General features: G+C 38.0%; 2 protein-coding genes and 1 long non-coding RNA gene across 9 annotated transcripts in view; 2 read left to right on the top strand and 1 right to left on the bottom strand.

Annotated features, from left to right (window-relative positions):
- LPAT3 (lysophosphatidyl acyltransferase 3) overlaps positions 1-17,410 on the bottom strand; it is a 36,714-nt gene that overhangs the window by 18,108 nt on the left and 1,196 nt on the right. The gene's annotated exons all lie outside the window — the stretch shown is intronic.
- On the top strand, positions 3,492-4,382 carry LOC147299629 (uncharacterized). The gene is made up of 3 exons (XR_015120088.1): positions 3,492-3,695; positions 3,783-3,828; positions 4,276-4,382. It is a non-coding gene; the product is annotated as an uncharacterized LOC147299629 (long non-coding RNA).
- Positions 10,139-17,116, top strand: LOC147299628 (polyadenylate-binding protein RBP47B'-like). Of its 3 annotated transcripts, XM_086247979.1 has the most exons (9): positions 10,350-10,470; positions 10,962-11,290; positions 12,515-12,998; positions 13,184-13,260; positions 13,343-13,473; positions 13,876-13,972; positions 15,735-15,893; positions 16,045-16,145; positions 16,717-17,116. In XM_086247979.1, exons 2-9 carry the CDS (start codon positions 11,285-11,287, stop codon positions 16,805-16,807), a joined length of 1,146 nt encoding a protein of 381 aa, XP_086104105.1. In that variant the 5' UTR covers positions 10,350-10,470; positions 10,962-11,284; the 3' UTR covers positions 16,808-17,116. The 3 variants fall into 3 exon arrangements, with proteins under 3 accessions (XP_086104099.1, XP_086104092.1, XP_086104105.1); XM_086247973.1 differs by lacking the exon at positions 10,962-11,290 and having other exon boundaries at positions 10,139-10,470; positions 13,187-13,260; XM_086247966.1 differs by lacking the exon at positions 10,962-11,290 and having other exon boundaries at positions 10,139-10,470.

Below are 17,410 nucleotides of genomic sequence, written 5' to 3'. Positions count from 1 at the left end.
AATGTGAGACTCGAGATGATGCAAGAACAAGAAAAGCAATTTATCATGAGCCAAAACCTCTCCATTAACGAAGGTGTTCGTATGATTAATCGTCTGAGCATAACGACAAGTCACACAAGGCTTAACATCATACTGTTTGGGCCTAGGCCCAAAAGACTAAGCCCTTCCTGGGCTCCTAGCCCCTGACCTACTAGGCACCGGCCTCCTAGGCCACGACCTCCTAGGCTCCGGCCTCCTAGGCTCTGGCCCCCTGGGCCCCCGGCCTCTTAGGCTCCGGCCTCCCAAGCTCAAGCCTCCTGGGCCCTCGACCCGTGTCAACTCGCTCGGATCCTCGAGACCGGTGACACGTGGCGCTCCTATAGTGCAAGTCATCACAAGGGACACGTGTCATCACCGGATTGGTTGACACTCTTCCAAAGGTACTATAAAAGAGGTACCTTCTTGTCACAAAATGACAATTCAATCAATATTATACTATTCACTCGCTCTGCTCACAGATTCTCTGAACACTGACTTGAGCGTCAGAGGAGCTTCGGCCGGTACCACACCGGTGCCCTTCCCGCTCACTTTTGTGTACTTGTGCAGGGTGCATTGGATATTACTCTTTCTCCATTATTCATTGGTCGAATCTAGCTACCTGTTCCTATCCCACTTCGACGTGTCTTCTACTCAGTGGTGGGTCAACAAGTCCACGTGGTTTGACTCGACGTTGACTGCTTTACCATTTTTGAGCATCAACAGAAGGTATTGGGAGCGTAAACAAGCTGGCGTCATGGCAAAGTTGGAGATGCAAGATACCAAAAATCTCACGAGGACTACTCCCCAGATCTTTCCAGTCTTAACCAATCACACTATGGGTATTTTTAGTTAACTATAACTAGGTTTGAATTTCAAGTATTTGATTGTAATCGAACTACGTTTGTATTTCAATTATCTGATTAAGTAACAGTCATTTGAATTCAACATTGGATTCCTACCATTATTGTGATAAGACTAATGCATGCACCTTTATTCGTACAACAGTTGATAAGACAAATGCATACTACCATTACTGCATGCTAGACCAAATGTTCTACATGACTACACCATCATAAAGCAAATGAATGTGAATCATTCAATCATTATCTCGAATGCATATGGCTTCCATTTAAATACCACTATATGAGATACTCTTTACACTCACTTTATTTTCAAGATAATATTTGAATCCATCAACACAAGCATGTGGCCTCGGTACGTGTTTTCATTATCCTCGTCTTCAAAATCCGATTACGAAAGGGAAGATGAAGGGAGGGAGCTTGTGGGGCGTTGGCTCATTGACGGGGCTCATGGAGACACTGCCGAACATAAAAGGCACGGCGGTACGTCTTCAAATCGCCGATACACACACAGGAGTAGGGAAGTCGGGCACGAACGTTTCAGGGAACACTACTTCATCGACGCCCCTTTGGAGGACACTATGACCTTCCGCAGGCGATATCGCATGCACCTACCACTATTCAATAGGATTCTTGAAGATGTTTGTGGCCATGATGAGTATTTCGAGCAAGACCCAACGCCCTCGGTAGAATAGGTTGCACATTTCATCAAAAGGTGACGGCGGCCTTGTGGGTAATGGCATATGACGCTCATATGATCTGATCTTGGAGCAACCGACCATAAGCCAAACAACCATACGAACATCCTTAAGAAGTTTGTGAAGGCCATCTCGATCAAACAACTACGAAGATGAGTATCTTTGCCAACCTACTGTGACCGATATAAGAAAGCTTTTGCCAAAAGGGAACCAACGAGGATTTCCAAGTATGATTGATAGCTTAGATTACATGCATTGAGTGTGGCAAAATTGTCTAATGGCTGACTAAGCTTATTACCGTGGGCATTACCATGTCCCAACTGTTATTCTATAAGTCGTTGCCTCGTATGACACGTGGGTATGACATGCAAAATTTGGATTTACTAGATCCAATAATGACATCACGGTGCTCGATTGTTCGCATCTCTTTGATTATGAGATTCTTGGCCAGAACCACCGTGTCAAGTACATCGTGAATGGTATGGAATACAAAATTCTGTACTATCTTGCAGACGAGATCTACCCTCAATGAGCTACTCTGATTACTTCATTACACACCCCTATAGGAGATCTGAGCAAGCTATTTGCAAAAAGACAAAGAGGGCTACCGAAAGGATGTGAAGAGGGCATTTGAGATTATAAAAGCCAGGTGGCAGATTATAAAATGACCTATCTGTATGTGGGAAAAGGTTAACCTTGGGTATATCATGAAGGCGTGCATCATTTTACACAATATGATTGTGGAGGATGAGCACCCTGAAGATGACTGCATCGATGAGCCAATAGATGTAGCAATCAGTAATAAAATGGTAGAACAAGAATACGATGGCGTAGAACCATGTGAAATCGGAAGTCTGCCACTCTCATTACCAGAGATGAATGCTCGAAGGCAGTTGATCAAGTTAAGAAATGCAAACGCATCCCTGAAAAGCCAACTTGATTAAGCACATATGGATCTGAGAAGGAAATGCACCATATGATGCAAATATGATCGTGGAGGATGAGCGCCTTGAAGATGACTGCACCGATGAGCCAATAGATGTAGCAGTCAGCAATTAAAGGGTAGAACAAGAATACGATGGCGTAGAACCATGTGAGACCGGACGTCCGCCACTCTCATTACTAGAGATGAATGCTCGAAGGTAGTTGATCAAGTCAAGAAATGCAAACGCATCCCTGAAAGCCAACCTGATTAAGCACATTTGAATCCGAGAAGGAAATGCATTGTGACACCCGGAAATTTTCAAATTTATTTTGTGATTTTTCCTTATTTTCAAAAAAGGTTTTATAGAATTTATTTGTTAGAAAATCTAATTTTTTTTTTTTCACCTTGAGCTTTAAATTGTTTGACCAATTTTGACTAGGGTTTTGACCCAAGTTAGAACTTTAAAAGGTAGTACTTTTACTCACGAACCCAACGGTGCAAGTCTCGTATTATTCCGAGTCCGGGAAATTATTTTATGAATTTCCTAAATTTTCTTAGTTTGTGGAGCTTGAAATTTTCGAAATTTTTATAAAGGGCAAATTGGTAATTTGACCTCATAGTTAATTAGTACTAGTCGATACGAGTCCGTAGTATTTTTCGGGGTATTTTTCTGAGTCCCGAGCTATTTTTAATTAATTTTTGAAGTTGAGAAAAATAGGAAAAAGAAAATAAAATAGGAAAAACACCAGATCGCGCCACGTGGCACAATCTGGAGCGTCCAACGTTGCATGGCAGCAAGATCTAATGGCTGCATGTGCAGCCAAGTGTTAGTGCACATGCCACGTGTCACTTCCTCATTGGCCCATTTTGTGACGGTTGACTTGAGTCAACCCAGTCAACTCGGATGAGTCAACCGAGTTGACTCACTCACTCTCCCTATAAATAGTGCCGCACATCCCAGCTGATCCCTCACCAATTCAGCCGCACGCTTCCCAAGAGAGAGCTTCTCTCTCCTCTCTCCTCCTTTCTCTCTCTTCTTCAATCTTGTTTTGAGTTTATCTTGAGTTCTGGAGCTCCGATCGACGATCCGATTTCGCCTACGCGATCATGGCGACGAGCTCTTCAATTCTAGTAGTGTGAAGGCTATGTTTTGGTGAAGTTTTTAAAAAAAAAAATCATTTCTGAGCTCCATAGGTAATTTCTTGATCCCTGTCGAACTTCTGCTAAAATTTTGTTAAATTAATCTCTTGTTAATTAGGTTCTTTTAATCTTGTTACTTAGCAAGTCTAGTAGTACCGAGACTCTGCCCGTGGGAAGTCTTCAACAGGTATACCCTTAACCCAGCTTATTTAATCTGCAGTTATTTAAGTTGTGGTTATAGACGGAACGCCGTTTAACTGTTATTATCAAATGAACTTAATAAATATTGAGGCCATATCAGTGGTAACCAAATAACGTGATGACTAAGGTCAGTCCATGAGCATACAGGCGTTGGGTACTGAGCCAGAGCTCCCTCAGTTTCCCCATGCACTGACCTGGTCACGTTATAGGTTCATATTTGATCAACCTCCTCGACAATAAATTAAAATAGATATAGAAACCACACGGTCTGACATGACTGTTTGCCTCGGGGTGCAAGGTCATATCGGATTAAGAATTCAGAGAAGCCTAGCAGTTACGCTAGTGCCAAACCTCTGAATTATACCTGGTCTTAACAGACAAGGTCATCAATTTACGTGAAGACCGTTTTTAACACCAGTTGTTGTCAAACTAGGAACTCCAGTTACCTAAAGGAGATCGTTGCGACGTGGCAAATTGTGATTTGTACTCGAAAACAAGCAAAAGCTTTGGACCCTAGGTAGGGGGACAACACACTCTGACTAGTGGATTTCCTGCATGTACTATATAATAAATACTGTGTGATAAAGATGCATGTTTTTTGATTGGCATATCTGCTTGGTTTTATGATGATGAGAATGATGACTGTTATGCATATTCTCGTGAGATTGTTATTGTGTTTGACTTGAGAGTGAAAGGTCCCTTACGGTAGACCCTGGGTTTCGATCCCCAAAACCTCATGAGGGGTTGTACGGACGGACTGGTCGATTGTCCTTCTTGGGAGGCCAGTCTAGGCGGTACAACCATGAAATGGCCACTTTCGCTACCCTGTCCCAGTCAAATGACTGCAGGACTTTGTTATGCTTTTGTGAGAGGGTAGTTAGCCCTAACGGCTGGTCAACAGGTATGATTCTGAACTTGGGCCCGGAAAACTGTATTTTGAAAATTGTATGAGCATGCTACTCGTTTTACAAAGCTTGACAACTGGTTTGTGTTGTGCATTTGATTTAAATTACCTCAAACTATTTTTCAAACCTAGCAGGGAGTTCCCTGAGGGGGAGCAATGAACGTATGTGATGCTCACCCCTACATTGTTGTTTTTCTCCCTCTCAGGTGCTGCGCGTGTGGACTTTGACGGCCTCGATTGAGGGGTGGTGGTGCGGTCTCGAGCTTGTCAACTCCTGTGTTCCTGTTTAGTCAGTATATTTTCCTTGGGCAGGTCCTTGGTGTCCTTTTACTATCTTTATATACCCTTGGTCATATCTTGTATATACACTGAGTCCTTGGGTTGTCTACTTTTGAATTATCGAGTCTATATAAACAGTTTCTTTGAAGTTACTCTAAACAATAGTAGCTCCGAGGGTTGGTTTAATTATGAATTAATTATTTCTGAATAAACTTTCCGCTGCAAACTCAAGCACTCTGATCCAACCCATTTTTACTAAACCAAAAGGCTTAACCTATTTTGTGGATATTTGGGATTATAACACCAGGGGATTGGTTGTTGTAGTCTCAGGTATTCTCAAGATAGGTGCCTCTGTTACGTACCTGGGTTTCGGGGCGTGACAGTTTAAAATGGTATCAGAGCTATTTTCCTGAAAATGTTTTCGAAATAGAGTCATCTGAAATTCTTTCTTCTTCCAAGAGTCTTGTTCGAAATTCTCTTGTTTATCATCCTTTTCTTCTATTCTTGAAAGTCATTGTTAAGTCTGCCCATTTTTCTTTTAGTCTGTCAGTTCTGTTGACAAGATGCCGCCCCGACGTCAAAACCACGCTCAGCCACCAAACCAAATGAACGCACAGCAAAAGGTCAACGGCTAACATTGGGCGAACGACTGTTGTGAGGAGAAATTATCTCTAGTATCACTTATAGTCGAGATCAATGGAGGTCTCCGTTTTTCGCTTTAGTTTACGGGTTTGGTTATCAGAAGGATCCTCGACATTACGGTATCGTCAGATCAACGGAAGTGTCTTTGGGGACTGATATCAACCGTAGCTTGTTTTTATCTTTTTAAAAATGAGTCTCCAGTATTTCGACTTGATCAATAGAGGTATTTTTCTCGAGAGTTTTTGTTATGCATGCTTTATCACTCAAGTAAAGTTGGATTATGATTGATTGAGAACGTAAAGGGGAAAACGTTGTACGGGAACTAGAGTCCACGTACCCACTTTTGGTTCGAGCACCCTTGGTAATCTTGAGGACGAGATTTTTTCTAAGTAGGGGAGGATGTGACACCCGGAAATTTTCAAATTTATTTTGTGATTTTTCCTTATTTTCAAAAAAGGTTTTATAGAATTTATTTGTTAGAAAATCTAATTTTTTTTTTTTTTCACCTTGAGCTTTAAATTGTTTGACCAATTTTGACTAGGGTTTTGACCCAAGTTAGAACTTTAAAAGGTAGTACTTTTACTCACGAACCCAACGGTGCAAGTCTCGTATTATTCCGAGTCCGGGAAATTATTTTATGAATTTCCTAAATTTTCTTAGTTTGTGGAGCTTGAAATTTTCGAAATTTTTATAAAGGGCAAATTGGTAATTTGACCTCATAGTTAATTAGTACTAGTCGATACGAGTCCGTAGTATTTTTCGGGGTATTTTTCTGAGTCCCGAGGTATTTTTAATTAATTTTTGAAGTTGAGAAAAATAGGAAAAAGAAAATAAAATAGGAAAAACACCAGATCGCGCCACGTGGCACAATCTGGAGCGTCCAATGTTGCATGGCAGCAAGATCTAATGGCTGCATGTGCAGCCAAGTGTTAGTGCACATGCCACGTGTCACTTCCTCATTGGCCCATTTTGTGACGGTTGACTTGAGTCAACCCAGTCAACTCGGATGAGTCAACCGAGTTGACTCACTCACTCTCCCTATAAATAGTGCCGCACATCCCAGCTGATCCCTCACCAATTCAGCCGCACGCTTCCCAAGAGAGAGCTTCTCTCTCCTCTCTCCTCCTTTCTCTCTCTTCTTCAATCTTGTTTTGAGTTTATCTTGAGTTCTGGAGCTCCGATCGACGATCTGATTTCGCCTACGCGATCGTGGCGACGAGCTCTTCAATTCTAATAGTGTGAAGGCTATGTTTTGGTGAAGTTTAAAAAAAAAAAAATCATTTCTGAGCTCCATAGGTAATTTCTTGATCCCTGTCGAACTTCTGCTAAAATTTTGTTAAATTAATCTCTTGTTAATTAGGTTCTTTTAATCTTGTTACTTAGCAAGTCTAGTAGTACCGAGACTCTGCCCGTGGGAAGTCTTCAACAGGTATACCCTTAACCCAGCTTATTTAATCTGCAGTTATTTAAGTTGTGGTTATAGACGGAACGCCGTTTAACTGTTATTATCAAATGAACTTAATAAATATTGAGGCCATATCAGTGGTAACCAAATAACGTGATGACTAAGGTCAGTCCATGAGCATACAGGCGTTGGGTACTGAGCCAGAGCTCCCTCAGTTTCCCCATGCACTGACCTGGTCACGTTATAGGTTCATATCTGATCAACCTCCTCGACAATAAATTAAAATAGATATAGAAACCACACGGTCTGACATGACTGTTTGCCTCGGGGTGCAAGGTCATATCGGATTAAGAATTCAGAGAAGCCTAGCAGTTACGCTAGTGCCAAACCTCTGAATTATACCTGGTCTTAACAGACAAGGTCATCAATTTACGTGAAGACCGTTTTTAACACCAGTTGTTGTCAAACTAGGAACTCCAGTTACCTAAAGGAGATCGTTGCGACGTGGCAAATTGTGATTTGTACTCGAAAACAAGCAAAAGCTTTGGACCCTAGGTAGGGGGACAACACACTCTGACTAGTGGATTTCCTGCATGTACTATATAATAAATACTGTGTGATAAAGATGCATGTTTTTTGATTGGCATATCTGCTTGGTTTTATGATGATGAGAATGATGACTGTTATGCATATTCTCGTGAGATTGTTATTGTGTTTGACTTGAGAGTGAAAGGTCCCTTACGGTAGACCCTGGGTTTCGATCCCCAAAACCTCATGAGGGGTTGTACGGACGGACTGGTCGATTGTCCTTCTTGGGAGGCCAGTCTAGGCGGTACAACCATGAAATGGCCACTTTCGCTACCCTGTCCCAGTCAAATGACTGCAGGACTTTGTTATGCTTTTGTGAGAGGGTAGTTAGCCCTAACGGCTGGTCAACAGGTATGATTCTGAACTTGGGCCCGGAAAACTGTATTTTGAAAATTGTATGAGCATGCTACTCGTTTTACAAAGCTTGACAACTGGTTTGTGTTGTGCATTTGATTTTAAATTACCTCAAACTATTTTTCAAACCTAGCAGGGAGTTCCCTGAGGGGGAGCAATGAACGTATGTGATGCTCACCCCTACATTGTTGTTTTTCTCCCTCTCAGGTGCTGCGCGTGTGGACTTTGACGGCCTCGATTGAGGGGTGGTGGTGCGGTCTCGAGCTTGTCAACTCCTGTGTTCCTGTTTAGTCAGTATATTTTCCTTGGGCAGGTCCTTGGTGTCCTTTTACTATCTTTATATACCCTTGGTCATATCTTGTATATACACTGAGTCCTTGGGTTGTCTACTTTTGAATTATCGAGTCTATATAAACAGTTTCTTTGAAGTTACTCTAAACAATAGTAGCTCCGAGGGTTGGTTTAATTATGAATTAATTATTTCTGAATAAACTTTCCGCTGCAAACTCAAGCACTCTGATCCAACCCATTTTTACTAAACCAAAAGGCTTAACCTATTTTGTGGATATTTGGGATTATAACACCAGGGGATTGGTTGTTGTAGTCTCAGGTATTCTCAAGATAGGTGCCTCTGTTACGTACCTGGGTTTCGGGGCGTGACATGCATCATATGATTAAGTTGGGAATCATCATCCGTTCGTTCTAGGGCTGTCCATCGATCGGTTCAGATCGGTATTGGGGCTTACCAAACCAAAACCAAAAAATTCGGTATTTTTCGGTTTCGGTATTTTTTGGTTTGGTAATGTTTGGTAAATTTCAGTTTTCGGTTCGATTTCAGTAATTTTGGTATCAGACATTTTCGGTTCATTTTCGATTTACTTCGGTTCATTTTCAGTTTACTTCGGTATATCTTCGGTTTATTTTCAGTTTAATTATAATTATACTAATTATTATATACCAATATAAATTAAAATTTAATCAAATATGATGCATAAAATATAATGTTTGATGAATATATATTTGCACGAGTAGTATTGGTAGTTTAGTATAGTACTAGTATTTTTTCCTAGTAATAATATATACTAATATAATTAGTTTAATAATATGTATAAGTACATATCCTATTAATTTAGTATGTATATATATCGATAAATATGAGTGTATATATATATATATATGCATTACTTACCTAAATATGAGATTTTTATTTTGCTAAAAATAATAACATTTACTTTATTAGAGAATAACTCTATATCTTAATTCACACTTTTGATAATATTAATATGATAACATTATACAATTATATTTTTTAATAGTTGTTTAAGATATTAGTAGTTTAATATTTATTGTACCACTAACATAACAGTATTATATAAGCATATATAACTAAATTTCGGTAATTATTTCAATTTTTTTGGTATATATTTTGGTTTTTTCGGTAATAACTTTCGGTAATCGGTCAGTTTACCAACTTTTTTCAGTTTTTACCAAAACCAAACCAACTTTTTTCGGATATTTTCGGTTTTGAATTTTGGATTTTCGAATTGTGAAAATCGGTATACCAAACCAAAAAAATTCGGTCGGTAGTCAGTTGGTTCGGTAAAAACCAAACCAAAGGGCAGCCTTAGTTCGTTCCATGCATTGTGGTTGTTTAGATCGTTTATTGTTTTCGCTTTTTACTTTTCTAGCTTGCTGTTCGTTCCTCGTGAGTTTGTTGTTGGGTGTTGTTGTTTAATTTTATGTCTTCATTTTAGACATTAGTTGGTCGCCTAGTGTGGTTTCCTTTATGTGTTTTTTGTATGTACCCAATCATGAAATAAAATTTGTTATGTTGTGTTTTTCGTTTTTGAGTAATAAAATAGAAAAATTATAATTTGGGTTAACAAATAAAATATTCAAAAATATTTAATATTGACCTTAAATTAAAATTTTTTTAAAAATACAATTAATGGTATAATTTTCATAAATATTTAAATTTTAAATTTTAAATTATAGGTTAATTAATCAAGATTAGACATAATTTAATTGGGTATAAATTCCTGATATCCAAATTTGAGTATCAGCGTCACAGTAGAACTGCACCTTCAAAAACACAATTACAACACCCAAATTGGCTATAGCTATCAAAAAAATGAGTTTTAGCATAGAAGGCCTAACCCCGGGTTGCCGTGTTGGTCCCAGTCCCTGGGTACAAAGAAGAGCAGCCACAGGAGAGCGAAGAAAAGAAAAAAAGTTTCAAAATAAAAAACAAAGAAAACAAAATGATGAGCGCGCAGCCTCAACCGCCAACCATAATGGCGGCTTCTACGGCGTCGTCTCAGGGGTACCAGCAGCAGCAGCATCATCATCATCATCAGCCAACTTCAGTGGAAGAGGTCCGAACCCTCTGGATTGGGGATTTACAGTATTGGGTCGACGATAATTACCTCAGTAACTGCTTTGCTCACACCGGCGAGGTCTCTCTCTCTCTCTCTCTCTCTCTCTCTCTCTCTCTCTCTCTCTCTTATAATACATATTAGGGTTTAGTGGCTATTTTAGAGTATATAATAAAAAATTCACTTTGAATAAAATTGGGTATTTCTTGAATTTTCGTGTTGTTTACGGTTTGGGATTGCTTGGAGTTAATTGCTTTCAGTGGCGCTTAAAAAAAAAAAATTATATTTAATATATTTTTTCTTTCTATGATGACGGTTCAACCGATGTAGGATTAGTCTTTGATTCAAGCATTGTTTATTAGGTTATTTGGATTGTGGTTAGTGATAATGCATGGATTTTGTGGATACGTTTTTTGGGCTAATTATTAGGTTTAGGCCTATAGGGCGGGTAAGACATTGAGCAGTCTACAGGCAACGTAGAATTTATGGGCTGTAGAGCTGAAAAATATTGTTTTGTTAGAATTTGAGTGCATATGACAAAGTTACTAAGGACCCGGAATATTTTTTTTTAGGTGAGGGTGAGATGTATCGGATGCTGTTGCTGCCTATATTTGAAAACCAAATAGGTGCAGAGTGGACTGGTGCCTCACAATTAATGCAATCATATGTGGCTGGTGTCTTGTGAATAACTAGTTGATTTATACTACATTCTTGTAAGGGTCGAGTGAAGGTTGCAATATGATTTTCCACTGTTCTATTCAAATTTACTAGATGGAATTCACGGTTATTTCTAGAAGGGAGCAAGGGAATTCTTCTGATATTGAACTGTTTGGTCCATTGGAGGCCTGTTGGCTCTGTGCTACAAAATGGGAGGGCTCCTATTCCATAAACCCTGATGAATGTGAGATTCTATCCCTAGTTCATGATGCTTTGAGAATTTTCAAACCATGCAAGCTGGAACCTTCTTTATTTTTGAGTGTTGACATACTCTTCACATAATCTTATTGATACTAGAACAAACTTTTCTTTGTATTAGGTCTTAATATACGAAACTCTAATTTCAAGTACTGTGTGCAATATCAATACTTGAAATTAGAGGATGAGAAAAGAAATACTAATGTACAAAATCTATATCATATGAGTAGAACATTTAGTTTAGCTGATTATCCTTTGTTGAATGCATGCCTACCTCACATATGGGTCTTGTTTGAACATGATGTCCTCTTTTCCATGCTTCCATAATCTCTAATTACAAACAATTGGGGAATGTAAGTTCCATTTCTTTTAAACTGCATTGGGCTTCTTTTGGGAAGACATTTGGAATGGTGACTCATCTTTTCAATCGTTGTTTTCTTACTTCTAGATTGCATCAGTATGCAGTAGTTACTAATCTTGTGTCCTTTTCAACCTCTAGTTACATTTCTTGGAACTTATAATTAGGAGGAACTGGAAATAGAGAATTTTGCACAAATGTCAGATCTATTGTCTTGGATTTATAATATCTGGATGAATCCAGTCTGGTTCGAGGACATATTTTATTCTATTCATGATTTTGGAGTTTTTCCTTGCAAATTCTTTTTCATTTTATATTAGAATACCAAGTTGATCTTGTTTTAGAGTTTAATAAAATGGTTTGAAAGACTGGAGTACCTACTAAAGTGCAGATTTTTGTTTGGTTGGTGGTTCATGAGAAAACTTAATACTTGTGATATGCTCCGAAAAAGAAGCCCTTGTACTTTTTATCTCCACATTGGTGTATTCTATGAAAAGTGATGCCAAGAGTGTGGTCATGTTTTTGTACATTGTCCTTTCACTTGAAAAATTTGGGTCACGTAGCTGCAAATATTTTGAGTGATGTGGGTTTGGCCAAGAAGTTATTCTTTGCTTGGTTGAGGTGTATTTGAGTGTTTGTAGAAATAAGACCGCGGTACTCTTGGACATGTGTAGTTTCGGCTTCACTTTCGATCTGTTTGGATGAAAGAAATAATAGAATCTTTTATCTATCAAAAAAAAAAAAAAAAAGAGCTTTATGGATGTAGTCTTTTTATAAAGAAAGTGTGCAGTTCGATAGCAGTGTTCTGAAAAGATATTTTATTATTTACTCTTAAATGATTGGTTTATGCAGGTGGTTTCAATAAAGATAATACGTAACAAAATCACTGGCCAGCCTGAGGGTTATGGGTTTGTGGAATTTGTTTCTCATGCAGCTGCGGAAAGAATTCTGCATGCTTACAATGGCACACAAATGCCTGTAACTGAACAAACTTTTAGGTTAAACTGGGCTTCTTTTGGTATTGGGGAAAGACGTCCTGATGCTGGGCCTGAGCACTCTATTTTCGTGGGGGATTTAGCCCCTGATGTTACAGATTTTCAGCTGCAAGAAGCTTTTCGAACTCGATATCAATCGGTTAGAGGTGCCAAGGTTGTGACTGATCCAAATACTGGACGCTCAAAAGGATATGGGTTTGTCAAGTTTGGTGATGAGACAGAAAGGAACCGTGCTATGACAGAAATGAATGGTGTTTATTGCTCAACTAGACCAATGCGTATCAGTGCAGCAACACCAAAGAAAACCACTGGTTTTCAGCAGCAATATGCTGCAGCAAAAGGTAATATTCATTTCATAAATTGATATAGAAATAAATTCAAGTTGTTGACACAAAGACTTGTTCCTTTTTTGTTTCTTCGCTTAGTATGCTTAGATGGAATTATTCCTGTTATCTCGACAAAGCTCTTTTGAAAAAGTCTATTTACCCTGACTCAAAGATGCCTTACCTGTGGACTTTTCTGGCAGCGGTATATCCTATTCCTGCATACACTACACCAGCAGTTCCCACACTTCCAGCAGATTACGATGTGAACAACACTACAGTAAGTTCGACATGCTTAATTGTATTGGGGTTTTGTGTCTTACATTGTATTCTTACTATCTATACGGTTATGTCTAATGCAGATTTTTGTTGGGAACTTGGATCCTAATGTCACAGAGGAGGAGCTGAAGCAAACTTTTATGCAGTTTGGAGAGATTGTCTATGTCAAGATTCCTGTGGGCAAAGGATGTGGTTTTGTGCAGTTTGGGACAAGGTTTGTTTAGCATTTAAGCCTTCACTTGAGTGTCCTTATAATTTGAAATGAAAGCTCTGGGGATGGGTTCTCTATCTCTCTCTCTCTCTCTCTCTCTCTCTCTCTCTCTCTCTCTCTCTCTCTCTCTCTCTCTCTCTCTCTCTCTCTCTCTCTCCTGATTTCCCAAAGTATGGGTAGGGGAGTTAGAATGCTGGGTTATTAGGTTGTCACTTGTCACATTTCTCCTTAGCTCAAACAAAAGAAGTTGCATAAGTATGAACGATGGGAGGAGGCAAGAAAATGTTGCAATGCGAAAATAACTTGTCATTGTCATGCCTTTTGTCTCCCCATCCCCTCCCTCAAGAAAGAAAACAATGTTACTTTCCGTTTTGTTGTTTATTGGTATCACTTTTGTCCATCTAGGGCATCTGCTGAAGAAGCTATCCAAAGGATGCAGGGAAAGATGATTGGTCAGCAAGTAATCCGCATTTCTTGGGGGAGGAGCCCAACAGCTAAACAGGTGATTGATTTTCATTGGTTTGTCTATATTGAATCCTCATTTTGCTTCAACCATAATGATGTTTTTGCTCTTGTAAAAATATCAGTTACATTTTAAAAGACAGGAATATGTGGATGGATTAAGTCTTGAAAAATTGAGATGAAATGGTTTTGATTTGAGAATAGAGAGATTGAAGCAGGAATGCGCAGATGGTTTTGATTTTCCATGGAAATGGAGAGGTCGGTTGTTAAATATGGACAGTCCAATGTGTGAGGCTCAGTTGTATTTAGGAAGCTGTAGCTGGGCTTTATTGTCCGAGTTTAGCTATCCCAAGGAGCCATATCCTTTGACTTGGTTGTTGATATTTCATCTAAGAGTTTTACTAATGGTCATCCTGAGGAACAATGAGAGGTTGAAGGTTCTTTACTATGAGTTTACTAATGGTCATCCTGACTTTTGTAAACACATTGTTTGCATTTACATGACTACAACTTCACCTAGAATTTAGATGCTCATGGTTGATAGGGTAGATGCTTAGCTTTCTTATGCTAACACATTGAGAGTTTGTATGCAAATTATAGTCTAATCAATTATTGAATAATCTAGAATATGAAGGAAAAACACTTAAATAAATATTGCTGCTATGATTTGTAAAAAGTTTGAATACTGAGGTTTTACTGTAAAGCTGGATTTTATATCAACCTTGATGAATTATTTGATTTTATCATGAATTTAATTAAGGAGAGAATGTTTTAGGTGGATCGTTGCAGATATATGTTTTTTTTAACTAAAAATTTAATTAATTTGAATTACAAATAAACTTTATCTGTGAAGATGAGAACATTATTAGAAATAAGTAACAGAAAAGAGGAGGTAGCTTTTATTTGTTTATTTATTTTTGTCCAAAAAATTGGAGGATAAAGGAGAGGGATAGAGTGTTGAAAGAAAAGAAAAAGGGACAAAAGTAGAAGGGAGAGATACTTTTTTCTCTAAAGCGGCATTGATTGAACTGGGTTACTTAACATATTTGTGCTTTTGTGTATAGAATAGATTTAATTCCTTATTTGGCAGCCATCATATGGAGAAGGGTAAAAGTTATGGAGATGTGCAGTGATAGCATTGCAGTGGGTCGTCTGGAGTGTGAGAAACAGTAAATTTTTCAAGAGAAATATGAAGAGTTCAAAATACTTTAGAGGAGTATAATGTATTTTGCAATATTATTGGGAATGTTTTGAAGCTCTCTTTTTAAGAATTGGAAGAACAAAATTTTTATTTTAATGTTAGATATAAAAACCTCGACCTTGCGTGCTAAATGTTATGTTTAATAAATTTATAAGTGATAAACATCTTTGGTTGAGGAAATTTATAGAGTTTTTGCCAATTTTTTGAAACATATGAAGATTTATAGATTTTTTATTAAATGGGTCATTGCAAATATTTGTTCTCCTCAACTTAACCATAAATAACTTCAATGTTAGTATGTTACTTGTGGAGATAAGAAAAATACCATGAATAAGAAAAAACAAATATGAAGGGGAGGGCTACAGTTTTTTTTTTTTTTGGGCGTGGGGTGGGGGGCAAGGATAAAGGTCAAGGGGTGAGATAACTCAATGACATGCTTTTATATTTTGGTCGATCAACATTCAAGCTTTTATATATAGTAGAGATTAATCATACGAATGCCTAATTTTGTGCTTGAATTTTCTGTTACATACATCAACAAATGCATGCACAAGATATATTTGTACATACATGCATAACCTGACAAATTACCTTATTGTAGGATGTACCTGGTAGCTGGGGTCAGCAAGTAGATCCAAGCCAATGGAGTGCGTATTATGGTTATGGGCAAGGCTATGATGTCTATGCGTATGGGGCTACTCAAGATCCATCATTATATGCATATGGTGCATATGCTAGTTATGGCCAGTATCCTCAACAGGCAAGTCCTTATAAATTCAGTTCTGTATGTATACTGATTGCTGTCAAATGTTGGTTTAAAAAACTTTCAACTAGCAGAGGTGGTTGTTTTGTAGAACAGAGGGAATGTTATGTATACTGATTGATGCCTATACTTATGGGGGTTGTTTCAGGTTGAAGGTGTTCAAGATATTGCAGCTATGGCAGGTACTGTACCAGCTGTAGAACAGAGGGATGAGTTAGATGATCCCTTGGCTACGCCTGATGTTGATAAGTACATCTTCTCACCTTTTTCCGTTAATGTGACATATTTTAACTGAATTATAAATTTAGAAAAAATAAACTTGAAAGAGTCGGAAGTGTTTTGTTATTTTGTATCCTTTAACGTGTGAAAAGGGTCAATGTTTCAACCATCATAAAATTTTAAGACAAAAAAAAAATAAATGAAATAAAAAAGATCCTCACCTGATAAGAGCATCTCCAACCCTTTTCCTATATTTCTTTCAAATATGAGGATAAGTTTGGGATAAAAGTTAAGTTTGAGGAAGGGCTCTCCAATGCTAAAGTTGAAATTTCCCCAAATCATATAAAATTTGACTGTTGGAGGTTAGGCGAAGTACAAAGACATTTGTTTTAACTTATCTTTCTCTATACAAATTTTTTAACAGTTCTGTTAAGGAAAGAAAGAACAGAACAAATACTCCCTACTGTCAAAGATCAGAATTGTAAATCTGTAATTCCAAATTGTTTTGGCAGCTTTGATGTACACAAGAGAACATCATACTGGTGCAGAAACACACATAAACTACATATTGACTTGTTTATTTCTGGTTGTTGATTGCTAGGTTAAATGCTGCATACCTCTCCGTTCATGGGAGTGCCATTTTAGGCCGTACCTTGTGGCTGAGAACATCATCACTTTCGCAGCAAGCTTAGCAGAATGACAGGACCTTAATTGGGTTCGGGTTCAGGTTCTGTCTCAATTAATCGGTATACGTTTCGCATTCTTAAACAAATGGCTATAGTTGTTCAACTGAGGCTGGGAAGAGTATGATGTTACACTGCACTTTGATCTAGTACTTCCTAGGATTTGAGTCCCCCTTTTCCTCTCAATATGGGGGTGTCGGATGTCATTACAAAAATGAGTTGAGGCGTTGTTGTATTGGGAAGGAATCTTATTCAGTAGGTTGGTATTTAGTGTAGACAAGCCAATTCAAGAAATGAATTTTTTTACTTTTTCCTTTATATTTGGTATCAAGTATAATATATGATGAATACGTTTGTCCCACTTAGCATCGCATTCGTAGAACAATCTATAATTTTAAGATATATTTGATACAAAATAAAAATAAAAAGAAAGGTTTTTTGTCAATAGGCCCCAAATAACTTCCCCTACCAATAAACTCAAACATTTTATTCATTTATTTTTAGGCATAAATTCAATTTAGATATATAATTATATATGCTATTTTAACGGGGTCCACGAATTTTCAAATATTTCAAATTTACACCTGATTTATTATGTAAATTGAAAAATGA

The sequence above is a fragment of the Dryas octopetala genome, chromosome 1 (genome assembly GCF_963921425.1).
Source record: "Dryas octopetala chromosome 1, drDryOcto1.1, whole genome shotgun sequence".
NCBI lineage: Eukaryota > Viridiplantae > Streptophyta > Magnoliopsida > Rosales > Rosaceae > Dryas > Dryas octopetala.
The sequence above is the reverse complement of the archived record's forward strand: the minus strand, read 5'-3'. Positions and strand labels throughout refer to the sequence as shown.